Source organism: Cucurbita pepo, chromosome LG06 (assembly GCF_002806865.2).
Source record: "Cucurbita pepo subsp. pepo cultivar mu-cu-16 chromosome LG06, ASM280686v2, whole genome shotgun sequence".
In the NCBI taxonomy this organism is placed as follows: domain Eukaryota; kingdom Viridiplantae; phylum Streptophyta; class Magnoliopsida; order Cucurbitales; family Cucurbitaceae; genus Cucurbita; species Cucurbita pepo.
The window spans coordinates 344,199-370,843 of record NC_036643.1 but is presented as its reverse complement, the minus strand read 5'-3'; the positions used below and the strand labels follow the sequence as shown (position 1 = coordinate 370,843).

Below are 26,645 nucleotides of genomic sequence, written 5' to 3'. Positions count from 1 at the left end.
CAATTTAAAATCATTTTAAAACTGGACGATAGATAATTAGACACTATGTAAATACAACTTTAAAGTAAATAAAAAGTCTTAAAATACATTGATGATAATATCATATTCTAAATTATCATTCACCCAAAATTTCTAATCATCTGAAACTAAAATGAAACTTGATTCTCATTTTGTGATAATTTGAACAACATTTTCTTCGCAGGACCATATTTTAATATTTCTTTGTCTTTTTCTTCGTATATTGTTTGAATTAAATTAAATATTATTTTCCTTCCAGACAATCGGATTGATTGTTTATAAAATAATTATTGCAAAGATGCGAAAATGACATAAAATATGGGATTATAAGAAATAATAATAATTGTCGGTGTAAATGAAAACGTAAATTTTCAATTATATAAATGAATATATACATAGAGATAGTTAATTAGTTAGTTAAAAAAAAAACAATCCTCAATATTCTAAAAATAGGGTAAATTAAATCTGAGCTTTAAACATGAATGTATAAACGGTAAGAAAGGTGTGTAATTGGTAAATAATTTTTGGAACGGTAATTTGTATAAAGAAAAAAAGGGCAACTTTTGTAGAAGTACCCTAAAAGTCATTCCTTGTTTAACCGGTGAAGGCCCATGTCCCTACGCCTACTATTTCCGACTCCATCCCTCCGTGCATCCCACGCGCCGCACATCTTACTTCCTCCCCCATCTTCATTCCTAACCGTCCGATCCTCTCTTATTTTATTTTGTTTTTACTTTGGCTCGTGGCTTGTGGTCCCCACTCACATGGCTTCCTGGAATCCGGAGGATTTTTTTTCCTCTGCGGACTCCTCAGTCTGCACTTCCAAAGTTGTCCCCTCTTTCAAATTTAACCCCTCATCTTTACTTATTTACCAATCACTCCTATAATAATATGAAATTATCCACTTTAAATATAAAATAAAATTCTACGATCTTATTCTTAATTACCTAACGTGAGACTATTTTCCTTAATACTTTACCGTATTATTTTGGTGGACACCTTTGCTAATAAAGAAATAAAGATATAGAGTTTAATAATCGTTATTATTACTTTAATGATCTTTTTTTTTCTTTTTTTTTGTTATATATATAAAATATAATTAGGGAAAGGAAAGCGTCGGGCGGTGACAGAACATTCCATGGCGTTTGGCGAGGGGTAAGGGATTGGATTCCTTTGTTGTTTGTACAACAGTTTTAACGGCAAAAACGGTTGAGTTAATCGAGATAATCACAAACGTCGAGGAAATTGGAAATTAAAGGAAAAGGCAGACAAAACCCTTAAAATCAGCCACTAAATTTGTGGTTTAAAACAGAGAAAGAAAAGCAATTACAATTTCATTTCCCCCAAAACTAATTACAATTAATTTCAAACTCATCCCACATTTTCTGGCATTCAAATTCTCCATCAACTGTTAAAAATAAGAAACAAGAAGAGGTTATATGGCAGAGAAGCAGTGCTGCAGCTTCATCATTTTGGCCAGAACAAAAAGGAAACTAAGCCTATTATATATATATATATATATATATATATATATATATATAATGATAAGACAGTAATAGTTCATCTAAGCGTGGAAGTTAGGGACTGAAAGGAGTGTTCGTCGCAGGGAATGGTGAGGCCCATGTCATGATCGAACCCAAATTCGTCAGCGGCTTGTTGGAGCAAGATTTGGAACTGAGGATGATTCAGAAATGTGATGGGGACGATGTATCTGCTTCGATTTTCACCCACGTACACCACGAAGTGTCCTTTGGGGACGTCCAAAGGGAGCCCTGCTAAGTCGTCGTAGTGGTGGTGCTGCTTTCTCCCCATGCTGGAGCAGCGCTTGATCATCTGCTTCAGCACCGCCGTCTGTGGCATTTTGGTAATGCCCATCTGTTTGTTGTTGTGAGAAAACAGGGGATTGTGGAAAGTGGAGAGCGGGTTGAGGGGGGATTTTGAGGGGGTATTTTGAGGGGGTATTTATTGTGGGAGAGAAATAGAGAGAGACAGGGCCGAGGGGTATTGGTTTGTGACAGAGCACGGGTGTTTTGGGAGAAGTGAATGACATGTATGCACCCAAAACGGCCCACCCCCTCTCATTTTTGCTACTCACTTGGCCCCCTCCTTTTTTTTTTTCTTTTTTCTTTTTTCTTTTCTCCTTCTCTATTCTTAATTATAAAATCTCCCTCTCCATTCTCTCCATTTCAATACCGTCTCATATCCGTGTGGAAGATGCACTTTAAAATCGTGAAGTTGACGATTATACGTAACGAGCTAAAACTGATAATATTTGCTAGTAGTGGATCTGGATTGTTACTAATAGTATCGGAGGCAGACACCAAATGGTGAAAACCGTGAGGTTGACGACGATACGTAATGGGTCAAAACGGACAATATTTACTAGCGGTGGGTTTGAGTTGTTACAAATGGTATCATAGTCAGACACCAGGCGGTTTGTCAACGAGAATGCTGGACCCCCAAGGAGGGTAAATTGTAAGATCCTACATTGGTTGGAGAAGGGAAACGAAACACCCTTTATAAATGTGTAGAAACTTCTACCTAGTAGACACGTTTTAAAATTGTAAGACTGATGGCGATATGTAACGGGCTGAAGGGAACAATATCTACTAACTGTGGGCTTAGGTTGTTACAAATAGCATTAGAGGCAGACACTAGGCAATGTGGTAGAGAGGAGGATGCTAGGCCCTCAAGAAGGATGGATTGTGAGATCCCACGTTAGTTAGAGAAGAGGAACGAAACACCCTTTATAAAGTTGCAAAAATCTATTTCTAGTAGACGAATTTTAAAACCGTGAGGCTGACGATGATACATAACTACTCAAAACAAACAACGAATAGCGTTGCATTTACGAGGGAGATTGAGTGATAAAGTAAAGGAAATGGAGGTTGATGAATGAGAACATAAAGGCATGCACTATTGAAGTCAAAGGATGACTGTAGCGCCAGGTGAGTGCTTGGACTGCTCAATCTCAATACCAATGAATCTAAGAAGAACAAAACAGAGATACAATACAAGCTTCCCATTATTCCTTAATTATCTCATCTTATCCCTCCACCATCGGTGGCCAAAACAACCACCTTTTTCATATCTTCAACCCTATATTTCAAAGTCTTCTTCAACTTTCAATAATAATAATAAAAGTAAAACTATTTGTTTGTTGTGGAATTAGATAGATATGATTGAGATTGAGATAGTAAGTAGTATTCTTATTGGTATATGTTTAGGGTGTTCAACAATTTGTTGCACGTTTTGGTTCTAAAGGAGGAGGCCTCATCAATGCCATCTTAACATACCATTTTTGAGTTATTGCCCAAAGTGAAGCAGAGGTCAGTATGTCCATTTGGGCTCAAAACCAAATGTGCCAGCATTATCCACCGTTATGAGATATTAGATATTGTTGTTTTTGGGTTTTCTCTTTTCAACTTTTCTTTAAGGTTTCCGAGCTCCCCTCAAGACTTTTAAAACGCGTTTGTTAGGGAGAGGTTTCCACACTCTTATAACGCGTCTGTTACTGTTTTCCACACCCTTATAAGAGATGCTTTGTTTCCCTCTCCAACCGATGTGATCTCACAATTTGCTCCCTTTTGGGCGAGTGTCTTCGATGGTACACCTTCCCCCAATTTATGGCTTTGATACCATTTGTAACAGTCCAAGTCCACTTCTAACCGATATTTTCCTCCTTAGTCTTTCCCTCCAAGGTTTCAAAGCATGTCTATAAGTGAGAGGTTTCCACACCTTGAAGGAAATATTTCGTTTTCTTCGCCAACTAATGTGAGATTTCACAATCCACCCCTTGAGGGCTAACGTTTCCGCTGACACACGGCCTTGTCTGGCTCTAATACTATTTGTAATAATCTAAACTCACAACTAGAAGATATTGTCTGTTATGACCTATTACGTATCGCTATCAATTTTACGGTCTTCAAAATGCATGGTGAGGTATTCACAATTTTGTAAAAAATGGTTAGCTCCTAACAAATATTGATTTTCTTAAAAATAAATACTATTAAAATTATGATAATTATATATTCAGAACTCAAAAAGGGGGAAAAAAAACATGTGAGTGGGGGGAATACGTTTGGAGAGTACCGTAACTTTAAACTCGCGCCACGCACTTCTAAAACTGTGGTACTGGCTAAACCGGTTATTAACTCGTTATTAACTCGTTCGCTTCCACTTAACCACCACAACACTTTCCCAAGAGCAAATTAAGATTGGGGAGCTTCAAAAGGAACTTCCCGCTCCCCGCCGCATCGCGTCTCTCCTATTCCGGTATATTCCCGCCCCATTTTCAGCGTTTAGTTATTCTAGTCAGTGATACAGTGTTGAGGTTCAGTTATTTCTGCACTCCATTGTTGTTTTCTGTGATTTCTTATGCATTATTCTAAGAGACTTGATTGCATCCGCTGTTCTACGAATGTAACACTCGATTGTTGTTTTCTGTGATTTCTTATGCATTATTCGAAGAGACTTGATTGCATCCGCTGTTCAACGAATGTAAGAGATGAACAGACAGTTTGAATTTAATTTGTCATCTTCATCGTGTTATGTTGTCTGTGCTTCTAGTTTGAGTGTATTCAGACATAGGCCGTTTTTCTTTATTCCATGACGATTATTCCGATTCAAATATTTTGCGCTTCTTTTTTTTCCCTTACATTGAAGCATTCGTGATTCTAAGAACGCCGAACAGTAGAACCATTTGTTACGAATTGGACGTTTGTTAAGCGCTTAATTCTACGCCATTTTCGCCCTTCAGCCTTAGTTCCATTGCATCGCTTTGTTCTTTCGCTTCGTTTCTATAATCCTTCGGCTTCTTGGAACCCTAGAACGTTTTACAGCACTAAAATGAACTGAATCAAGCTATTAGAGTTCCTGTTAGATCAGGTCATTCGTTAATTAGTTTAATCTTCTGCTATTTAGTTATTTCATTGTTTTCCCGAACTCTTGTTCAAGTTCTATTAATATTGAGCTCTCCGAGGGAATAATTCATTCAAGATCATCTTCTCTCGATTTTTTTGTAAAACAAGCAAATCCAAAATTGACGAAAGAATTTCAAAACCACCAGATTGTCCTCGCTTCTTCATCTTTTAATATTTTTCACTTCCATCACTTACTCCTGAACAACTATTTCTGACTAACTTCAATTTTCTAGTTATTGACGTTTTTTTGTCTTCGTTTCACGATAAAATTGAATAGGCATAGATCTTACCTTCAATTTCTTGCTTGAACGTTATCTTCTTTCTAACTTGTTTTCCTTTATTTCTGGCACGGAGCTCATTTTTCGTATTCAATTCTTTTTTTCCTTATCGTTTTTTTAGTGCTCCGTTGTTGTTTCATATTGTTCCTGGTCTTGCTAGTCCTTGACGGATAATGCTTTGAAGATTTAACTATATTGCTTGGAATTTGTTATACTACTTTCTTGTGCTTGTTAGGCAGATTTGTATGATACATTGTTGGCCCCTGCATTTCTAGTTTGAGGCATTGTATTGTTGATTCCTGCCTTTGATAAATCGAAGTCGCCTTCATTATGCATAAAGCTAAAAACATGGCATTTGACATTGTAGGCCTGCTAAAAGTAAAGGCGAACTCTGTTACGCATTGCTTAGGCCAAGTTTGTCTCTTGTTAAGCATTAGCTATTTTGATTGCTTCTTAGTTCTTTTATTTAAGTAAGGAATATATCTCTATTGACATGACTTTTTGGGAGAAATCAAAAGTAAAACCACGAGAGTTTATGATCAACGTAAACAATATCATATTATTATAGAGGTTTGTGGTTCCTATTAGATTTTATCAAAATATTTTGCCTCTTTTATTCCCTTACAACCAAGTATGTGTTATTCTATTGTTGTGAGATCTCACATCAGTTGGACAGATTAGAGAGGAGAACATTAAGAGGGAAACAAACATTTCTTATAAAAATGTGGAAGACCCCACGTCGGTTGAAGAAGTTGGAGAGGGGAACGAAGCATTCCTTATAATGAAAGCTTTAAATCTGGAGTCTGATAACGATATATAATGAGCCAAAACGAACAATATCTATTAGCAATGGGGTTGAGTTGTTACAATTATGCACAATATGAAAATAGAAGCTAACTGTTCGACATTTTAGTCTGACAATGATCTAGATTAACTTGGTATTTCATTTAGCTAAATATTCTCTAGTCCTCTGCTTTGAGAATCTGGATCAAAGATAGCTCGGAAGTCCATAAATACTCCGGGGATTGATTAATTTTGGTATCTTCAGCGTGTGCTACTCATATGATACCGGTGTTGAGGTATGTTGGGAGGCATGCTAGAATCTTCCGAAGTGAGAACAGCTGAAATAATGCCTTCTGAATACAGATTCAGTACAACTAATTGCATAGGTGCCTGGATGAGATTGAAAGCACTGATAACCGGCTGTATTTTGCTGCTTTGGATCTCTTTGAGTAACCAAATTTAAGGGAGACATTCATTTCACTTAAAGGGAACCAGAAACGTTTGAGGTGGTTAGAAGAAAGGTGTTGTAAAAGTAAGACTACCTCATGTTAACCGGGATGTTTGACTCTCTTTGTAAAAGTATTTCTGCCCCTGTATGTTTGGCTGAGATATGAATCCACGGAGTTATGTGGATTTTTATTAGCGACTCTCTGAGTTCCAATCGGCTGATATGATTGCAAGATTGATTTGATAATTGAATTGATCAGATTCACCTGCACCTGCACCTGCTGCCATTACTAGCTAGTGATTATCAGATTGAGTTTGATCCCCCATTTCACTGACAGTCAATAGAGGAATGAAGTCATAAACTCGGGATAGTACAGTTATTTCTTCTCTCTTCATACAACGTTGTTTGTATTATTAACCACAGATCTACATTAGAAGAATGCACGCGAACAGTTACCAAAAAGAAGTGCTTGGTGGAAGTTACCAAGCTCTTCGATTCAATGGAACTAACAAGTTTAAAGCCATCAAACTGAAAGCAAAATCAGCGGATGTTGCTGGATTTGGTTCTGCTGGGCTTCAATCATCATCTTTAAATTCTCTGTTCAAAGGGAAATGTAAACACTCGTCAACTTCTTTGATGGTCTGGACGGCTAGATTTTCAGGTGAGTTCCGAGCATCAGAGGAAGAAAAATGAAGCAAAAGATGCGTAAAAGAAAAACATACCTGCGATCTAGGTATCGAGGTTGAATTCCTGAGCCCTGACATGTAGTGCATGTCAATGTGCCAACACCATCACAGTTAATACATCGGGAGACTTCCTTTTCATCTCCACCAAGTTCTACGGTCACATTGCCAGTTCCCATGCAAAATCTGCATCTCTCTGTCGATGAATTATTCATTTCCAAACAAGGCTTTGTAAGTTCATAATACAACCCTCTTGCCATCCACTTGTTTCTAAATATGAATATGCATTTCGACCTAGGAAGAGCTCCTTTCTTGCTTGATAACCACATTTCATATTTTCTTTACTACATTTTAAAGGGTTTAAAGTTGACGTAATTTGGAATTGAAAAGCTCTCATGGAGATGTTTTCTTTACTTATAAATTCATGATCATCCCCTTAATTAATCAAGGTGGGATTCCCTCTCAACAATCCTCCCTTCGAACAAAGTACACCATAGAGCCTCCCTTAAGGCCTATGGAGCCTTTGAACAACCTTCCCTTAATTGAGGTTGACTTCTATCTCTTGAGCCCTTGAACAACCTTCCCTTAATTGAGGCTTGACTTCTATCTCTTGAGCTCTCAAACAAAATACACAATTTGTTCGACACTTGAGTCACTTTTTGACTACATCTTCGAGGCTCACAACTTCTTTGTTCGACATTTGAGGATTCTATTGACATGGCTAAGTTAAGGGCATGATTTTGTTACCATGTTAGAAATCACAATCCTCCACAATGTTTTGATATTGTCCACTTGAGTATAATCTCTCGTGGTTTTACTTTTGGTCCCCCAAAAGTTCTCATACCAATGAAGATGTATTCCTTACTTATAAATCTATGATCGTCCCTTAAATTAACCAATGTAGGACTCCCTCTCAACAACCCTGTATTGAGTATTGAGTAGGTGAGGCTAGCCAACTTGAATAAATTTTATATCAAATGCGACTACTTCACAATTTTGAGTTATACAATCTTATCCTGTTGGTAGCGTTTAAGTTGTATGAAAAGTAACTCTGGTTGCAGGACCAAAGGACATACTATTGGAGAAGGACAAGAACAGGGAGGAGGCACACATGAGAGTTCCCTGGGATACAATTTGGAACGATGGAAACCTACTTCCTAAAATCATTTCATGAAAAGATGGACTCTTGAGGCAGTGAATTAACTTACGTGCTCCCGAACCAGTGCAGGGAAAGCAGGGCTGAGTATTTTCACGCTTTGCCTACAACATAAACACACGGATTATGAGCTGAAAATGAAAGAAAACCCAGTTTATTAGGCATGGATTTAAAGAACAGGAGAGTAACGCTTACAGCATTATCAATTTGGGTTTCATAGAAGACCGGAATGCCTATTCCAACTGCCAAACTCGCTAGCCCCACTGAAAGTGCCACCACCTGAGACAAAAAGGTACTTCTATCTTCATTTTTACTTCCTTTTCAACCAAGTAAAAGCATGGAATACTATTTGAATGGAAAATCATGAGAGTAGACGAAGAAGGAACCGTATTTTGGTCAAGATCTATAGCTCTGATGCGTGGATATGATGCTGGCGATCGTTGATTTCTGGAGAATGTAAGGGATAGAGAGGCAGAAGAAGTCGGCTTGAGAGGACAATACAGAAATGGGGAGTGGAGGCGAGAAAGCGAAGGTGCTACTGTCATTTCTGAATTCCTTGGATTCGATTGCTTTGCTTCTGAGAGCAGCTCCGAATCAGGGAGATAGAAAGAGGGTCTCAGTTCTAATTCCTGAAGAAATACTTGAGGCTGTGATTTGTTTCAAAGCTACAAAGCTTCACCACGCATTTCAGGATTTGGATATCCCTTATTGGCTGCCTCTGTTCTGCTACAGACCCACCACCATCAACAGCCTGCCAGTTGGAATAATCTGCTATCCAAAAAGAAAAGGAAAAAAAATAAAACTGCTTTGGGCCTTCCTTGCTCTGCCCATATAGCCCCAACGCCTAGTCAGGAATTTCACGGCCCAAGTTCTATAAGCCGAAAATATAGTGGTGGTCCGGACTAGAGAAAATGAAGGTGACGACAAAGCAACAACCAACAGAGATATAATTAGAGGCACATGTGGGAGAAAGAGAAGAACTTATTGCCAACTACAGCTTCACAAAACGTGAAATCCAAGTTTTAACACATCCTTCCACAAGGCGAGGCCCCCACACCCACCTGTCTTTTCCTTTTCCAGCTATACTACCTCTCCTCTATTCACTACCCCTTTGTTTCTTTCCACTTTAACTTTCTTATGGGCACAAACACACAATTCTAAAGGTAAATGTCATTTCGTTTCAAGCTCTTTTCTTTACTACAGAATGACATCGAGCCAGCCGACTGGGACAACCATACAGAAGCAATCTCCAACCAACAATGCACTATGTATATGTTTCTTAAATGAAAGCTTTGAATGCAGGTTTATAGACTAATTGGAAAAGAGAACAAGGGCTGAGGTCGTGTAATGTGGCCCAATTTTCAGAGACCCAGCCAGGCCCTACAAAATCCAACCCTCCTTCTCACGTGCCCTCTTCTCAGCATCGGATCTTGTGAAGTTGGTGAGATTTCTTTCCCTTTTTTTTTTCTTTCTTTCTTTTTTCAAGTCATGGGACATGCAATTTTACCATACCCATCTGGGACTGGGACTTGGAAAGTTGAAGAAGTATTGTCTTTTCCTGGGTCCCCCAATTGTTAATTATTTAAAACGAGAGGGGGTCGGAACTCTGAAGTATTATTTTATTTGGATTCCTTTATTAATATCGATCTTCTCTGGGGACGTTAAGTGATATTATTAAAACATTCTGTGTCTCGCCATCGTGTTATCCATTCATGAGTGCATATACATCTTTAACACTCAATAATTCGCTAAGCTGATTCGCTTCATTTTGCTCGGAGAAGTGATTCCTTCACCCTACAGTGACGCTTGTCGGTCACATTCACAATGTCGGTAAAAACAGTGTTCTGTTTCAGTAATTATTCCTTGCCAATTTACGTACTAAAATCCTAGATTTATTGTAAGGGTTTTCAACAGATGGCAGCTAAAGCTAGAGGAACAAGTAGAAAAGGAAAATGCAAAGAGAGAGCCGTTTGATTCAAATTGGACGGTGATTAAAGGGTGAAGTTTATACCATTAATTGTTCTTTTCTACACACATCCCAAGGCGTCCCTCTATTTTAATACGACTTTTATTTATGGAACTCAAAAACGGGTTTCATTAGCGAAATCTTCACCGAGCCAAATCCACAATTGGCTTAAGGATTTCAAACGCCTCATTTGTCTTCCGGCGCGCTCTCTCTCTCTCTCTCGCTCGCCTTCGTCTCTCCATTCTCATCTTTTTCTCTACTTCTCCGACGGTCCGCCAAGGCATTTTGGCGGCGCCGATCGCCGATTTGTCTCTCCGCCGTCGATCTCGTACTGTCAGTCGACGATTCTCCTCTATCGGCTGCTTCTGAGCGAACTTTTCCGAGTTTTGATTTTCTTTATATTGGTTGATTCTTTGATTTTGCCTCAAGGTAATAATTATTTGATTCTAATCTCTCTATCGCATTTTCTCTATTGAACCGTAGGATTTATTATGTTTTCCTTCATTTCTGGCATTGAGCTTTATTTAGTCTTCAGATTGCTCGGTTGAGACTTGATATGCTTGATGTTTTGTTTTATTAGGTCTCCCTGGTTATTTTATTCTTGCTTCTTGGTCTTTCTGGTCGTAGATGGATAATGTTTAGAGATTTTACTTTATTGTTGGATACTGTTTTCTTTGTGGTTGTTAGGTAGATGCCCACGACGCTTTGTTGCCCCACAATTTGAAGTTTCGAGCACTGTTCCTATTGTTTCTTGTTTGATCGCCATTGATTAAATTAGGTTGTGACTTCATTGTGCAGAAAGCTAGAGACGCTGCACTTGGTTTGTAAAGGCCTGCTAATGGCGAACCCATACAGCATTTAACGCATTGCATAGGCCGAATTTATCTTCTTATTCTAAGCTTTGTAGATTTTTTTGATTGCTTCTATGATATGAGAAACGTAGTATAAAACTATGTGTGAAGGATGCGCGGCATTATGTCTAGTATTTTTGTGAATTTCTTAATGAGGAAAGTTGTGGCGTTTTCTATCGTTCAATTGCTTTGTGCTATCTTTTGTAACTCTGTTAAGTTATCTGTTTTTTTTAGTTTCTATAGAAGCGGAAGAACATGTATCACTTTATCAGTGTGCGACATGCAGCAATTATTTATATGGAATAGAACTCTACAATTTTTTTATTCCTTATTACTCATGATCTTCTATTTGTTGTAAGATTAGACAATTTTCTCTCTTAGCATCATTGAAATCTATCTATGATACTTCTTATTTAACCATAACTGATGTCTAAATGTTTTAAGGTATTCAAGATGATTGGCTCCTTTCTTACCAGAGGACTTGTGTAAGTCAACTTGATAATAGTTTGCTTGCTTAAGTTAGAAATACAAACTATCCCTATCGTATTAATATATATTTTTCAATCTGTTGACAGAATGATTTTTGGCTATGCTTATCCTGCTTATGAGTGTTATAAAACTGTTGAAATGAACAAACCAGAGATTGAGCAACTTCGTTTTTGGTGCCAATACTGGTATGTGATAAAATTCTTTTGCACCAATTGTCTCCAATACCATCCTAAGCATCGAGGTTGATTGGCTTTCCTTTGGGTTTTCAGGATATTAGTGGCTGTTTTGACAGTTTGTGAGAGGATTGGAGATGCATTCATTTCATGGTAAGGGTTTGATGATGTAGATGGTGTTGTTACGATGTGCCCCTCTGTTTGTGTAAATTGTTTTGTCTGGGACTCAGTTGTTTCCTTGTAGTTAGCTGCCCTACTTGCGAATTGTTAATGATATTATTATTATTTTTCATTTGTGCAGGGTTCCTATGTATAGTGAAGCTAAATTGGCATTCTTTATATATCTCTGGTACCCTAAAACAAAGGTAAGGAATCAGAATCTGGTACTTGGGCCTTTCTCTTTCTTCCCCTCCTTAAAGGTCCACGTTCTTTCTAAAATCACTTATCTTCTCCCTAATAAGTTTTCATTTTTCAGGGAACAACTTATGTGTATGATTCCTTCTTTAGACCATATGTAGCAAAACATGAGACAGATATTGACCGAAATTTGTTGGAACTAAGGACCAGAGCTGGTGATATGGCTATTATTTACTGGCAGAGAGCTGCAAGCTATGCTCAAACAAGAATATTCGAGATTTTGCAGTATGTTGCTGACCAATCAACAGCAAGGCCTCGCCGGTCTCAGGTATTCGTAGAGAAGTTTAGTTGAATCTGAGTTGTCTTAATATTATTCATATTTTTGGTTCTGAAATAGTATTACTTACAATGCTGTTGTCTGTGATATTTACCACTTCTATTTGAACTTATGATTAGAAGTTTTAGTGTGAGATCCCACATCGGTTGGAGAGGGAAACGAAGCATTCCTTATAAGGGTGTGGAAACCTTTTCTTAACAGACACATTTTAAAACCGTGAGGTTGACGGCAATACGTAACGAGCCAAAGTGGATAATATCTGTTAGCGGTGGGCTTGAGCTGTTACAAATGGTATCAAAGCTAGACACCGGGTGGTGTGCCAGCGAGAACACTGGCCCCCAAGGGGGGGTGGGTTGTGAGATCCCATTTCAGTTGGAAGAGGGGAACGAAGCATTTCTTATAAGTGTGTGAAAACCTCTTCCTAACATATGCATTTTAAAACCATGAGGTTGACGGCAATACGTAACGGGCCAAAGCGGATTCTGCTAGCGGTGGGCTTAGGTTGTTACATTCACCTAGACCTGAGATTTGCAACGTATAAAGATTTCTATCCATCCTATTCTCTCCGGGCCCAGAGTGTGGCATGTGACAAATAACTTTCCAGCAATACCTGCTTTTAACTTGTTTGTTAGTTTTTTTCTTTGGAATCTAGTGAAGAATGCTCTGTAAAGAAAGCAGTAAAGCATTTTCTTCAAGAATCGCTTTCATTGCATGCATATCTGATATTTGTTAGAAAATAGTCTGGCATTTGTGGCGCTTATCTCCCATTTATTTCTCTAAAATTGCAGCAACAGCAAGGGTCAAAGGTTCCACCGGACAATGTTGCACCAAAACACCCGGCAACCACTGCAAATCAAGTGCAAATTGAACCAACATCATCTACATCTCAACAACAAAAAGATGTAGCTGAAGAGGTGGGTGTGTCACAAGTTTCAAAACTAAAAACCACATTTGAAGTTCTTAATACTCAGAAAGTGCCAAAATCGACAACCACAGTCGAAGTTCCTAGTACTTCTAAAGGGTTGAAACCATCAACCTCGATTGAAGTTCCTAATACTCAAAAAGCAGTTGCAGCATCTGAACCAGCTCTAGCCAGCAGCAACCTATCTTTACCATCTGAAATGGAGCCAATGGAGATCGAAACAGTGTCACATCCAGTGCACGAGAACGAAATTCCTCCCCTTAAAGAGACTGTAATGGAAGACTCCACAAAAGTAACTCGCGCGAGATTGAGAAAGACCCGTTCAGGTGCTGCTAATAGCTGAAAAGTGGCCCAATGTTTCTAAATCTCAGTTTCCCTCTTGCCCGTACACAGTAGATGGAACAATGATGAGGATTGAGTTGCCAATCCTGGCATTCATGTAAATTTGTTGTTTCTATTTCAATTTTACTTTTTATTTGGACGGTAGCCGATGGGGTCTAGTGGTAGTAGTATATCTTGCGGTTCTTGTCGAAATAATATGTGGCATGGCTACAATGTTGGCATTATATACCTTGGCTATCGGTTGGATGAATTTTTTATATTTCTCAATTCAGGTCTCCGTCCGAAGCGCTTTTTGCACAAAAGATGATTTGGATCAATCTTTGCTTAGAAGAGATATCCTTGAGGACGCTCTCTGCCCAACAATTTAACGGGTAAGTTTTCCCTTTTTACTTAATATCTTTTTAATTATTCCTTGATAAGTAGACAAAAAAATAATTAGTGATATAGAGCTAAAAAGTTCAATGAAAGTAATTGAAAAGTTGTTGGATTTATTCAGGCATAAAACACACACTAAGCGATCGGCCCCACCAATATAAAAAAACAAACAAAATAGTCTCTCTTTTTTGTAATTTTCCAATTCAAACGTAAACTTGAAGAAAACCGAAATATGAAGCTGAATTAATGCATGAAAGTGGAATTTGGGTTCAGCTGTTGCAGGCCCAAAGATGCTTGGACACCTTGTCCTGATCTTCTTGATACTGTCAAAACCACCAAGACTTGCTCAATTTTGATATAACCGCTTTATGGCCTTGTTAGAAGGAACCCCCACCCACCCCACCCCACCGTTTTAGGGTGAATTTGACTGAAAATTAATTATGCACTTTGAAAACACATTTTAATTAGTAAATTAAAAGGTTTCTATGTTTTAGTTTGATATATTATATGTATGGAGCAGATTAATGTCTGAAGAAGACACTATACTTTTAGCAGAATATAATCGGTTGGCCAAATCCATTGCTGNAAAAAAAAAAAAAAAAAAAAAAAAAAAAAAAAAAAAAAAAAAAAAAAAAAAAAAAAACAGATTCAAATACCCACTTTACTATTATTTTATTTCTCCACAATTCAGAAATGGGTTGGATGAGTTTTTTTTTTCTTAGATTTGAATTATTTTTTCTTAGATTTGAATTATTTTTTCCTACATTAGAAACCTAAAGTTTGAGAGGTAGAAAATTTTAGGTCTATATAGAATGTGAAATTAATAAATTTGTTTTGGGATAATAAATTCAGATATTAAATGTGGGTTGGACTTGTAATTATAAACTATATAAATATACAATTCGGAAGCTCGTGTGGATCTTGAAAGGGTTTTTGTTTAATTATTTAACTTTTATTGGCTTTTGTGAAGACATTTAATTTGGTAGGGGAAGCATAGAAGACTGATATAATGAAGACTGATTTGAATGAATTATGATGTGGGTGTGACATCTTTTAATCTGAGGTTTTGACTACGCCTTCTCTTTGTAATAAATTCTACTTTTCAATTATTAATGCTCTTCATTAATATCTTCATTAATACCCTAATACCCTAGTAGTAAATCTTGTCAAAGATGATTGAGAGAAGTAGTCTACATTGAGTACGACGCTTTTTTTGGAAACTAAAAGCAAATCCATGAGAGCTTATGTTCAGGGGACAATATTATACTATTTAAAGAGTCATGGCTTCTAATAAGTCTAGTTGCTTACTTACTCCTTCTGTATGAGGTGTCGTGATTACTTTCAATGTGTGAGGTGATTACTTTCATTGTGTGAGGTGTCGTGATTACTTTCAATAGGATTTACTTTCAATAGAAGAAGGATTGAATCTTTTAAGCAAAACCACGACATGAAAAAGAGGATTATCTAAACATGTAGGAAGTGAAAAGATTGAAATTAAAATAAAAGGATGGGTGTCCAATTTTCAAGGATTTGTTAATGGTGTATTTGACAAAAAAGTTGGAAAAAGAGATACATGGAAAATGATTCAGCATCAAAGCGGCACAGAGTTTGAAGAAGCAGAGGAATGAGAGCATATGAAGACTCTGAATAAAACCAAAGAGCATGCCGACAACGTCTGCGCAATATTGCGCTCTTCGTTTCATGCCCTCCCAACCCATCCGGTCCCGACACCCATTTTTTTTCCTTCCATAGAACCTCCCACGTACCCCACTACTCCCTTCCCTCCCTCCTCCACAAATTATTTGAGGGACTTCTACAACATATAACAACTCCATTATTATATAAATGTTCCAGTTGTAGTTGATATCCAAATTGACCCAACAACTTCGATCGTCGGTTTAAGATATATTTCTATTGCTGTTGTGGGTCAGTTTTATGTATAGAAATACTCCAACAGTCAATTAGTCGAAGAGTCCAGAAATACGTAATAAAAAATAAAGTCATTTGACCTAGACATGTCGAGAGTGAGATGCTAAAGATCATCGCTCTTCTTGTTCTTTCATTTTCTTTTTCTATCTACATAGTCCACTCCATTTTTTCTTCTAACGCTGTTTCAACCAAAATTGATTGACTAGTAATATTGTAGGACAATTGACCTAACGAATCTTTCCATACCTTATCAAAGTCAAACTTAGAATGGTTAAATATTTGATTGATTGTTTTTTTTAAGAGGAAACAAGAAAACAGTGACTTATGTTTGCCTAATTTTCTTTTATGCTTAAAGTTAGACATGTGTTTTCTTTGAGACGATGATTGGTCTCTTGCACTATAAATCTTCTAATAGCATCAAAATTTAGGGTACACTTCAGCGCGCTACATACAAGTCCATTTAGCTAAATTCATCTTTAAAACAAGTAATCTAACTTGTATTATAGACCGGGTCTACATTCTTATTCATGGTCGAGACTATAAATTCAGCGATAATTTGATTTGGGAGCAGCTAGAGCAAAGAGTATTGGTTAGGAGAAGATTAGAATATTGTGATGGGACCATTTGGTGACACTTAAGTTGTGTTGTTTTGTTTGGCCTTATTCACTTCAGCTTTTACTTCGCCTTGGAATCTGGAAACCATCTCCATCCATCCATCCATCCATCCATCCATCCATCCATCCATCCATCCATCCATCCATCCTTCCTTCCTCTTAATTTAAAAACTCACATTAATTAACCTAAATTTGGTATTGCCCATACTCTCTTTCACCCTTTATATATTTATTATATTTTTAATCTCAAACTCATAACAACCCTACTTCCCCCACACACATTAATTTTATTATATTTTTAATTTTATTATATTTTTGTAAATATTCTTTAATGCAAATTTATATTTATATTTTTTTAAAATTTTAATGAATAAAATTAGAAAGTACCCAACATTTTAGATTTAAAAATTGTTTTTTAAAAAGTAAGTGGACCAAGGGTGAATTTAATCATTAAAAAAAAAGAAAAAAAGAAAAAAAATATGGTTAAACGATGGAGGCGCGAAGCAGAGGATAAAATCTAAAAGAGGAATGAGAGAGTAATAAATAATAATAAAAAGAAAAAAACAAAAGAAAGAAAGAAAGAAAAGAGAAGGGTGGGCCCCACAATAGTAATAAATAATAATGACGATACCACCCTCTCTCAACGCCTCCTTCTTACATTTCTTGGATCTCTCCTCTCATCAAACCACAAGACTTGCGCATTCTTTTGTTGCCTTCATTTTCATGGCGCTCTTAACTTCCCACCACAATAAACGCCGAAAAAAGCACAAAAACCCATCCCCGCCGCCGCCCTCCGCCCAATCCTCATGGGACCAGATCAAGAGCCTCCTCACCTGCAAACAGGTGCGTCCAAGCTTTTATTGTCATTTTAGATTATGTTAATTTTTAAAATTTTAATTGATGATGCCCTTGCCAGATCGAGACTTCGAGAGTTCACGAGCCGGTGAAACGCTCGCCGGCGTACTCAAAGTTGGGGTCTTCTTGCAGCTCCATATGTAGCTTTAGAGACGTGGTTCATGGCAATGCCAAAGTGGTTCATAGAGCCGACAACTCTCCCGAAAGCAGCTCCGTCGGACAGGAAACCAGGTTGCTTCATAGAAAACCCCCAAACGGTTCCTCATCTCGTTCTTTGACGGCGCCGACACCTGCCAGAACCAAACACGCTGCTTCAGCTTCCTACTCCTCTTCTTCTAGAGGAATCCAATTACGAAAGCTTTCTGGCTGTTATGAATGTCACACCATCGTTGACCCTACTGGGTATTTTCTCCTTTCAATTATGATACTTAGTCTTCTATTACAGTTTACCATATTTGATTTTTTATTAAAGTCAAATATCTTCGCTATATATAGTCAAATATCTTTTTTTCTATTTATTGATTGAATTTTTTGAATTTGAAACTTAAAAATTCAGGTACCCAATTCCGAGGAGTTCATTATGTCCTTGTCCTCACTGTGGAGAGGTGTTCCCAAAGCCTGAAAGCTTGGAGCTTCACCAATTAGTTCGCCACGCTGGTATTTTCCCAAATGCTTTCTACTTTTTATGCCTAAAAAAATTATAAATAAATTTTTATTCTTTATTTTGTTCCCACTTTATTGGTCGAGTTAAAAGGGTAATTGAAAATGAGGTTAGATCGGTTTCATGGCCGTGGGATCTTTGCCTTTACTCATCCACCATAGCTCTCCAGGTTTCAATGCCCTTTAATGTTCTATTTACAGCTGGGTTTCTATGGAGTGACGTGTCGTCTTTTGATTCGAGTAAAAAACTGCAGGGCCGTTGACCCAACCGACATAGAGATTTGTCAAATAAAATTCATTAATTTTGTTTGTTTATCTGTTCTTATAGTATCCGAGTTGGGTCCTGACGATTCGGGTCGAAACATCGTGGAGATAATTTTCAAGTCAAGCTGGCTGAAAAAGGACCGACCCATTTGCAAGATCCAACGGATACTAAAGGTCCACAATACCCAACGCACCATCCAACGCTTCGAGGACTGCCGTGATGCAGTGAAGACACGTGCGCTCAACAGCACCAAAAAAAACCCGCGCTGTGCGGCTGACGGTAATGAGCTGTTGAGGTTCCATTGTAGTGCCTTGTTGTGCGACCTCGGCTCACGTGGCTCTACCGGCTTATGCGGCTCGATACCCGGCTGCGGTGTCTGCACCGTCATCCGCCACGGATTCCAGTGCAAGCCCGGTGGGGTCCCTGGCGTACAGACTACTGCCAGTAGCGGTAGGGCCCACGATTCGTTCGGATGCAGCGATGGTCGGCGGCGGGCGATGTTGGTGTGCCGTGTCATCGCCGGGAGAGTCAAGCGTATGGCAGAAGATGGGGCAGGAACAACGACGACGGAGGAGGAGAACATGTCGGCGGCAGGGTCATACGACTCCGTTTCACGACACTCCGGGATGTACTCCAATCTGGAGGAGCTCATCATTTTCAATCCAAAGGCTATCCTTCCTTGTTTTGTCGTCATCTACGAAGCCCTCCAAACCTAATTAGGATAGGATCAATATATGCTTTAATTTATGTGTTTTTCTTCTAAGTCTATAGTTTATAATTTTTCTTTTTATTATACTTTTTTTGTGTGGACATTAAATGTGAGCAATAATAAAGCTATCTTGACGTTGTATTAATGATAATTTGAGTATATTAACTATGTTATAAATAATTTTATCTACTTAAGGTGAAGTTGCACGTACGGATACGTAACTAGAAAGTTTATCTTTCGGCGGTTTTATTTAATTATTATATTTTGTTTTTCCTAGAAAATGATTGATTTTTATTTTATTTTTATGGGTAAGTAAGTTATGATGGAGGGGAAGGAGAAAAAAATGATATGGGGTCCACGTGGGAGATTCTTGGGAAACATTTGAAGGAAGAAGTGGGCCCTCCGGGTCTTTGCTTTGCCTTTTTGACCCGAAATTTAGACAGCTCTCCATCGTTTCAATTCGCCTACATTACCAAATAAGCATATATATATATATATATATATATGTGTGTGTGTGTGTGTGTGAACGTTGAATTATTGAGCATTGGAAAATGATATTCCATGACATTATTATTTGTTCATTGACACTAATATGCCTACTCCTCGCCTTTGCATTTGCTACCCATTTTTTAAGGACACCCTTTGTTGCCTACTTACATTATATACCTATTATCTCTCCATTATGGCCTTGTTATTGAGAATGTTTAGCTACCTTCCTCACATTGCTCACATGGGTTAGGAATAGAAACGAGTTTCAACGTAAAATAATAATAATAAAGGAAAAAGATGTGAGATCTCACAATTCACTCCCTTCAAGATTCCAACATTCTCGCGAGCACTCGTTCCACTTTTTAGATATTGTCCTATTTAAGTTTTCTTTTTTAGCTCCCCACCAAGGTTTCTAAAACATATCTGTTACGGAGAGATTTCCACACATTTATGAAAAAAATGCTTTGTTTTCCTCCCAATTAATGTGGAATCTTACAGAATGAGGGCCCTTAGACCTAATTGAGTCTCGGGTTGAGATTTTAGGTTTGTACACTTGTACGCAATGAATGCAGATGGTATGATGTTCATTCTATCTCGATTTTATGATTGGTGTCATTTTTCTTTTTTTGAATCGGTGTTTTCAAGTCGAGAATTACCGGTAACACATAAATTTAAAATTTGTACAAGTAGTACAAAGCTGGCGTATTGCTATCATACATGGGCCTTGCCGGCCCATGTATAGTTGATGGTCCCTCATTAATTAGATCACCTAACTCAAAAAGCATATTATTAAATAACAAATTATAATACTTTAAAAAGACTTTAAAAATATATTCATATTTTAAATCTGATTAAATAATATGTTCTAATCTGTTACGAATTTCAGCAACATAAAAAGAGAGAAAAAAAAAAAAAAATAGAGCGAGGGCTGTGATGTGATTATTATGGAGTTGCTTTGAAACAAGAAACAAAGTAGAAGACATAATTATAACGTTTTCTACAAATCATTTATTCTAATTTGTCATTTTACAAAAAGGGGTATTTCAGTACACAATTATTGGTTCAAAATCAGTGTTAATTATAGGGCATTTCAGTCCATTGGACCACTTTGACCCTCCCCTAATCCTTTCTTACTCTTTTAAACTAAGTTTAATTAAATTCATAATATCCTTTTGGGCTCCACAAAAGCTTCTCAACACCAAACCATTGCACCCTAACCCTTCTTTTCATCATTCTGTCTCTTAAATTTTGACTCATTATTGGTTATTATAATCGTAAAGCGTGGCCCGTTACGTCTGAGTCTCACAATCCATTCCCTTAGGTGCCTAACATCTTCGCTTCAGCCCTCTGCCCACTACGTCTCACCTTTTATGAGGAATAGTTTGTTCCCCTCTTCAACTTATATGCGATCTCACAATCCACCCCTTTAAGGTTGGGGCCTAACATTCTTCCAATCTATCCCCCTTAGGAGCTCAACTTCCTCATTCGCTTTGGTCCGTGGCCCGTTACGTATCACCCTTATAAAGAATACTTCGTTCTCCACAAAATCGATATGAGATCTCACAATCTACTCCCCTTAAGGGGCGGGGGGCTCAGTATCCTCACTGGCACACCACTCGATGTCTAGCTTCGATATCATTTGTAATAGCCTAACTCCACCACTAGCAAGAGGCCTAGCATACTCGCTAGCAAATTGTCCGCTTTGACCCGTAAAATATCGTTGTCAGCCTCACTGTTCTAAAATGCATTTGTTAGAAAGAGATTTCCACACCATCGTAAAGAATACTCCATTTTCCTCTCTAATGATATGGGATCGAACCAGTTTACTATTTGTTTATTAGCGTGAGTTGGAATTCTTCATTGAATCAAACCCATATGAATACTTGTTCTACATTCTGAAATACCATAATTAAGGATGCTAAATGGATTTGTTTAAAAATGGAAATGATTTGAGCACATGGCGTGTGGGCACATAAATTTCAAATATCTATGTTATGTGTACATATATAAACCACCATGCCACACTCATTATATCATTTCACACAAATATGCCCCTTATTACTCCTTCTTCCAACTCTCTAAACTTCTCTTCCATGAAGCTCTTTCATCGAATCCGTAAGATACTCGTTCGCTTCGTGTTCTCGCTCCCGTCTCGCGTGTCGTCGAGACAAAGAACAACCTACGACAAGTTGTATGATCCCCCCAAAACGTCATGCAGCTCCTATTACTCTTCGCACTCCCACTACGATGAGGCCATTGCCGATTGTATCGAGTTCTTCAACAAATCGTCCCAAGATCCAAACACTTTGGTATGATATTGATTGAGAATAGGAATGGTATCTCAAATGGGTGTTGAAATATGTTATTAATAAGCGTGTTGTGTTCTTTTATTCTTCTTTGCTACTTTTTGGTTCTTGTTCTCTAATTTCATCCAACATTTTAAACAAATTTTCAATGGAAAAAGAAAGAATTCATTATTACATCACCAATCTCGCCGTCAAATTGTTCGGTTACAAAGATTTGCATATTTCATTTTTTCTTGGAAAATATGGCGGAGATGAGAGGGATTAATGTCTTCTTCATCTTGTTCTTCTCCCTTCTAAAAGACGAGAGCCGTTCCAGTTTCTCAACGCCGGTGGGCGGCGGAATGACGAGGTGAGCAACGGCGGCAGGGGGGTTGGCAAAAGTGACATAACGTTTCTTTTGAAACTCCATTGAATCGGCGGCGGCGGCGGCGTCTACAACTTTTACATCTTCAGATTGGTGGAATAATTCTGATTCCTTTAAGAATTGAAGCTCTTTTTTGGTGTTTTCGAGCTCTTCTTGGAGGGATGAAAGACAATGAGCCATCACCATGCTTTCTTCTTTGGCCTTTTCGAGGCTTTGCTTTGTTTCTTCTAATTCAGCTGCAACGTTCCCTAATTTCAACTCGTTTGTGTCTCTTCGCTGATCTCTGCCATGCATCTATATATGCATATTATTAAAACACCGCCCATAACAGTAGATCAAACGATTCAAGATTAAATCTTTTGAAAAAAAACTAAGAATTTGAGGCGTAAAAGCAAAAAACAGAGGGAGACCTGTTTAAGCCTGTTGCTATAGAGTTCTCCGGCCAAAACTTTGTCGCCGAACAACGAAACGGCTTCCTTGACTGAACGAAATGGCTTTCTGGTATCAATCTCTGCCCTTTTGAGTTTGACACCTCCTGTTTCCATGTTGAATGGAACAAACCAAAAAAGAAAGTAAATTTGGGGTTCCTCCGGAAATTTGCGACAAAAACAGAGGACCAACTTTTAATGTTCTTCCCAACTTCCAAACAGAGAGAGAAAGAAGAGTGAATTGGGGAATGGAAGGAAGAAAAGAGGCAACGAAGAAATATTAGGATATGGCAAAGTAAGGAAAGCTTCGTTTCTTGGCTTCCAAGTTACTTGAATTCTGTTCATTTTTTGAGGTAACCGAGAGTGAGAGATGAACAGTTGAGTATGAATACTCCAAGATTATGTGCTTGTAGTTGAAGGCAGAGCTCCTTTTTAACTTAGTAAGCTACTAGGTGTTACCTTAATCAGCATATACTTAGCACACCCATTAAGCTTGTAATCTATTCCTTTTTTTGTCTTCCTCCCACATATCGGTTGGAGATCTTACTCGGGTGGGAAAAATCTTTCATTAATAGACAAGTGTTTTAAAATTATGAGACCGGCAGCAATAAGTAAACGTCAAAGGAGTTAGTGGTGGATTTGTGATGCTATAAATGGTATTAGAGCTAAACACGGGGCTATGTGTCAGCGAGGACGCTTGCCTTCAAGGAGGTGGACTATGAGATTCCATATTAGTCGGAGAGGCTTAGTGGTGAGCTTGAGATGTTACAAATGGTAGACACCGAACGAGGGTGTTGGCCCCTAAGGGGGGTTCGACTTTGAGATCCCACATTAGTTAGTCGTGGGCTTGGGATGTTACAAATGGTATTAGGGTCAAACCCACAATAGAGGTAGACTGTGAGATCAAACATCGGTTGGAGAGGGATTAGTCGTGGGCTTGAAATGTTACAAATGGTATTAGAGACAACAAACCCACAATAGAGGTAGACTGTGAGATCAAACATCGGTTGGAGAGGGATTAGTCGTGGGCTTGAAATGTTACAAATGATATAGAGACAAGACATCGGACGGTGTGACAACGAGGACGCTAGCCTCCAAGGGGATGGACTATGAGATCCCACGTCCTTTGTGTGAGTTCGAATTGACCCAACCAAGAACAAACCACTTCGTCTTCTCCGTCCCCTCTTCTAATTTCTCTCCATCTGCCCAAAAATCTTGTGTTGACCAAACCCTTTTTTAGGAATTGGGATCCTTCATCAAAGTTCTCATCTTTTTTCATTAAAGTTAACTGTTTCAACTACCCCACCTCAAAGCACCTTCTCCCCGTTCATTGTTGCAACTGTATCGACTCCTTCCCTTCCCTCTCTCCCTGCTTTCTACCGCTTCTTACAATGTCGCTTCCTGCCCTTGGATCTTTCTCTCCGCTAACATCTCCGGCGTTCAGGGGCCGGCCTCGCTTCGTCATGTCCGGCCGATCCAAAGCCCTCTCTGTTGCGCCAATTTTGACCAAGTTTCAGAAGGATTGCGACACCCCTTTGCCGGTATTGCGCTACGTGGCCGATGCAATGGCCGACGATATGCGGGCTGGGCTCGCTATCGACGGTGGCAGCGATCTCAAAATGATTCTCAGCCATGTCGACACTCTGCCAACTGGGTATGTTTGAAAGTTCAAACCTTTCGCTTATACTGCGTCGTTTTAACTGATCGTGAATTTGTGAAAAGGAATGAGAAGGGATTGCTTTATGGATTGGATCTCGGCGGCACCAACTTTCGGGTTCTTAGAGTGCAATTGGGCGGCAAAGAAGAACGTGTTATCGCCACTGAATTTGAACAAGTTTCAATCCCTCAACACCTCATGTTTGCCACATCTCAGGTAGAACGATATTAGTGTGTTAAACTGGATTTAATGTTTCAAACATCCTTAATCTCATCGAAGCAATGAACTTCCTTGTTGTTCTGAAGGAGCTCTTCGATTTCATTGCCTCTGGTCTGGCAAAATTTGTAGAGGGAGAAGGCAACAGATTCCACCTCCCTCCTGGAAGAAAAAGGGAGATTGGATTCACATTCTCATTCCCTGTGAACCAAACTTCCATTGATTCTGGCATTTTAATCAAGTGGACTAAGGGTTTTGCTGTCTCTGGAACGGTATTATTTTCCCCATATTTTAGTTTGCCACTGTTGAAACGACATAGCCATTGATTGTTTCGAACTCGTAACAGGCTGGGAAAGATGTCGTTGCTTGTCTAAACGAAGCCATGGAACGACGAGGACTAGATATGCACGTTTCCGCCCTTGTATGTTCTTGCTCCTATAACCATCCTTAGAAAAGGTTTCTACTTTGATGCATCATTGATTGTTCATAATCGAAAACAGGTAAACGACACGGTTGGAACCTTAGCTGGAGCTAGATACTACGACGATGATGTCGTGGCTGCTGTGATTTTAGGGACCGGAACCAACGCTTGTTATATAGAACGAAAGGATGCTATTCCTAAGCTGCAAGGCCAGGCATCCTCTTCAGGGAAAACTGTATGTACCTCTAGTTTAGTAGATTATTTCACCGACCACAACTTAATGTCGTTTTTTCGTTGCCAAAAACTCGTTCGTTTTAGATTATCAACACGGAATGGGGAGCATATTCAAATGGTCTTCCTCTCACTGTTTTTGATAGAGAGATGGATGCTGCCAGTATAAATCCAGGGGAGCAGGTGAATTCTAGTTTATTAATGTTCATACAATGCAGCTTATCCATACAGCATAGAGATGAACGTGTTTATGTATTTTCGTGCTGGGAAGATCTTTGAGAAGACAATAGCAGGAATGTATCTGGGCGAAATTGCTCGTAGAGTGCTTTTGGCAATGGCTGAATTCGCCCCTCTTTTCGGCAAATCAATTCCCGAAAAGCTGTTTACGCCGTTCGTCCTCAGGTATCGCCTGCACCTCATCCTTCACTCATATGTCTTCATGACGAACAATGTGTAGCAATTGTATGCAGCACTCCAGATGTATGTGCTATGCATCAAGATGTTTCCAATGACCTTCAAGCCGTTGGATCGATCTTGTACAACGTTTTCGGGGTAAATGTTTTAAACTTTTCATGTCGAATCTTGGTTCTAATATGGAAATAACATCCGAACACGCAGCGATTCGCGGAAGGCGAGAAAGAACATGAGAGTTAATGAGCAGATATTGTTCAGTGTTCCTAATCTGATTGGTCCAATGCAAGCAGGTGGAGTCGGATTTAAGTGCAAGAAAAGCTGTGGTAGAGGTGTGCAACACGATTGGTAGGCGGGGCGGGCGATTGGCAGGGGCGGGAATAGTAGGAATCCTGCACAAGATTGAAGACTTTGAAGATGTAAAGCTTGGAAAGAGGAGAGTTGTGGCGATGGATGGAGGATTGTACGAGAATTATCCACAGTACAGAAGGTACCTTAAAGAAGGAGTAGCAGAGCTTCTGGGAACAGAGTTGGCTAAGAATGTGGCCATTGAACATACCAAGGATGGCTCTGGCATTGGGGCTGCTCTTTTGGCTGCTTCAAACTCTATTTATAGAACNTTTTTTTTTTTTTTTTTTTTTTTTTTTTTTTTTTTTTTTTTTTTTTTTTTTTTTTTTTTTTTTTTTTTTCATTTCTAATTATGATAATAATTGTAACTTCTGTATTTATTTTTGATTGGTTTGAAGCTATGTGATGACATTTTACAATTTATTTGAATTTTTTTTTGTTGTGAGATCGGGCGTTGAATGGGGAGGAGAAAAAAAACATTCATTCTTTTTTATAAGCATTAGAAACTTCCCTCAAATAGACACGTTTTAATTGATATGAGCAGCAATGAGAGGTGGTACTGTCAGAGGACATGGCTGTAGCAGCTAAACGACGGAGCTACTTGGTTTATCTCCGGCGAGCGATCGAGAGGGCCACCGTCAA

The 26,645-nt window shown here is 38.6% G+C and overlaps 6 protein-coding genes across 7 annotated transcripts; 3 read left to right on the top strand and 3 right to left on the bottom strand.

Annotated features, from left to right (window-relative positions):
* Window positions 1-1,576: 1,576 nt before the first annotated feature.
* Window positions 1,577-1,935, bottom strand: LOC111797184 (auxin-responsive protein SAUR50-like). The gene has a single exon (XM_023680127.1). The coding sequence runs from the start codon at window positions 1,891-1,893 to the stop codon at window positions 1,579-1,581; it is 315 nt and encodes a 104-aa protein (XP_023535895.1). The 5' UTR covers window positions 1,894-1,935; the 3' UTR covers window positions 1,577-1,578.
* A 4,855-nt stretch (window positions 1,936-6,790) lies between these two features.
* On the bottom strand, window positions 6,791-8,998 carry LOC111797183 (protein SPA, chloroplastic). Its single transcript, XM_023680126.1, has 5 exons — window positions 8,675-8,998; window positions 8,484-8,567; window positions 8,341-8,392; window positions 7,172-7,328; window positions 6,791-7,046 (listed from the first exon to the last, which is right to left on the bottom strand). Exons 1-5 carry the CDS (start codon window positions 8,831-8,833, stop codon window positions 7,025-7,027), a joined length of 474 nt encoding a protein of 157 aa, XP_023535894.1. The 5' UTR covers window positions 8,834-8,998; the 3' UTR covers window positions 6,791-7,024.
* Window positions 8,999-9,652: 654 nt separating this feature from the next.
* LOC111797182 (putative HVA22-like protein g) lies at window positions 9,653-13,975 on the top strand. 2 transcript variants are annotated; one of them, XM_023680125.1, is made up of 7 exons: window positions 9,653-9,729; window positions 11,550-11,590; window positions 11,681-11,779; window positions 11,864-11,920; window positions 12,069-12,132; window positions 12,243-12,452; window positions 13,250-13,975. In XM_023680125.1, exons 2-7 carry the CDS (start codon window positions 11,559-11,561, stop codon window positions 13,724-13,726), a joined length of 939 nt encoding a protein of 312 aa, XP_023535893.1. In that variant the 5' UTR covers window positions 9,653-9,729; window positions 11,550-11,558; the 3' UTR covers window positions 13,727-13,975. The 2 variants fall into 2 exon arrangements, with proteins under 2 accessions (XP_023535893.1, XP_023535892.1); XM_023680124.1 differs by lacking the exon at window positions 9,653-9,729 and adding an exon at window positions 10,221-10,683.
* A 3,313-nt stretch (window positions 13,976-17,288) lies between these two features.
* LOC111796515 lies at window positions 17,289-19,283 on the top strand. Its single transcript, XM_023679166.1, has 4 exons — window positions 17,289-17,486; window positions 17,560-17,900; window positions 18,055-18,155; window positions 18,487-19,283. Exons 1-4 carry the CDS (start codon window positions 17,367-17,369, stop codon window positions 19,137-19,139), a joined length of 1,215 nt encoding a protein of 404 aa, XP_023534934.1. The 5' UTR covers window positions 17,289-17,366; the 3' UTR covers window positions 19,140-19,283.
* A 2,698-nt stretch (window positions 19,284-21,981) lies between these two features.
* On the bottom strand, window positions 21,982-23,070 carry LOC111797361 (WEB family protein At1g75720). The gene is made up of 2 exons (XM_023680350.1): window positions 22,702-23,070; window positions 21,982-22,585 (listed from the first exon to the last, which is right to left on the bottom strand). The coding sequence occupies exons 1-2, from the start codon at window positions 22,834-22,836 to the stop codon at window positions 22,151-22,153; spliced, it is 570 nt and encodes a 189-aa protein (XP_023536118.1). The 5' UTR covers window positions 22,837-23,070; the 3' UTR covers window positions 21,982-22,150.
* An 862-nt stretch (window positions 23,071-23,932) lies between these two features.
* Window positions 23,933-26,274, top strand: LOC111797133 (hexokinase-2, chloroplastic; the record flags this gene model as incomplete). The annotated part of the gene is made up of 9 exons (XM_023680040.1): window positions 23,933-24,373; window positions 24,442-24,592; window positions 24,682-24,864; window positions 24,939-25,013; window positions 25,093-25,248; window positions 25,332-25,427; window positions 25,516-25,646; window positions 25,715-25,796; window positions 25,949-26,274. Coding segments are annotated over exons 1-9 (1,463 nt in total), but the record flags the coding sequence as incomplete, so codon positions are not given.
* Between the last annotated feature and the right edge of the window lie 371 nt (window positions 26,275-26,645).

What these genes read in the sequence shown, in the direction of transcription:
- LOC111797184 (XM_023680127.1), bottom strand. Translation starts at nt 1,893, where the DNA reads ATGGGCATTACCAAAATGCCACAGACGGCGGTGCTGAAGCAGATGATC.
- LOC111797183 (XM_023680126.1), bottom strand. Translation starts at nt 8,833, where the DNA reads ATGACAGTAGCACCTTCGCTTTCTCGCCTCCACTCCCCATTTCTGTAT. An exon ending in AAACCCAAATTGATAATGCT is followed by an intron (nt 8,393 to 8,483) that starts GTAAGCGTTACT and finishes TTTATGTTGTAG; the next exon opens with GCAAAGCGTGAAAATACTCA. An exon ending in CCTCGATACCTAGATCGCAG is followed by an intron (nt 7,047 to 7,171) that starts GTATGTTTTTCT and finishes CCCTTTGAACAG; the next exon opens with AGAATTTAAAGATGATGATT.
- LOC111797182 (XM_023680125.1), top strand. Translation starts at nt 11,559, where the DNA reads ATGATTGGCTCCTTTCTTACCAGAGGACTTGT. An exon ending in CGTTTTTGGTGCCAATACTG is followed by an intron (nt 11,780 to 11,863) that starts GTATGTGATAAA and finishes TTGGGTTTTCAG; the next exon opens with GATATTAGTGGCTGTTTTGA. An exon ending in CAAGGCCTCGCCGGTCTCAG is followed by an intron (nt 12,453 to 13,249) that starts GTATTCGTAGAG and finishes CTAAAATTGCAG; the next exon opens with CAACAGCAAGGGTCAAAGGT.
- LOC111796515 (XM_023679166.1), top strand. Translation starts at nt 17,367, where the DNA reads ATGGCGCTCTTAACTTCCCACCACAATAAACGCCGAAAAAAGCACAAA. An exon ending in GCCTCCTCACCTGCAAACAG is followed by an intron (nt 17,487 to 17,559) that starts GTGCGTCCAAGC and finishes TGCCCTTGCCAG; the next exon opens with ATCGAGACTTCGAGAGTTCA. An exon ending in CCAATTAGTTCGCCACGCTG is followed by an intron (nt 18,156 to 18,486) that starts GTATTTTCCCAA and finishes CTGTTCTTATAG; the next exon opens with TATCCGAGTTGGGTCCTGAC.
- LOC111797361 (XM_023680350.1), bottom strand. Translation starts at nt 22,836, where the DNA reads ATGGAAACAGGAGGTGTCAAACTCAAAAGGGCAGAGATTGATACCAGA. An exon ending in ATAGCAACAGGCTTAAACAG is followed by an intron (nt 22,586 to 22,701) that starts GTCTCCCTCTGT and finishes ATGCATATATAG; the next exon opens with ATGCATGGCAGAGATCAGCG.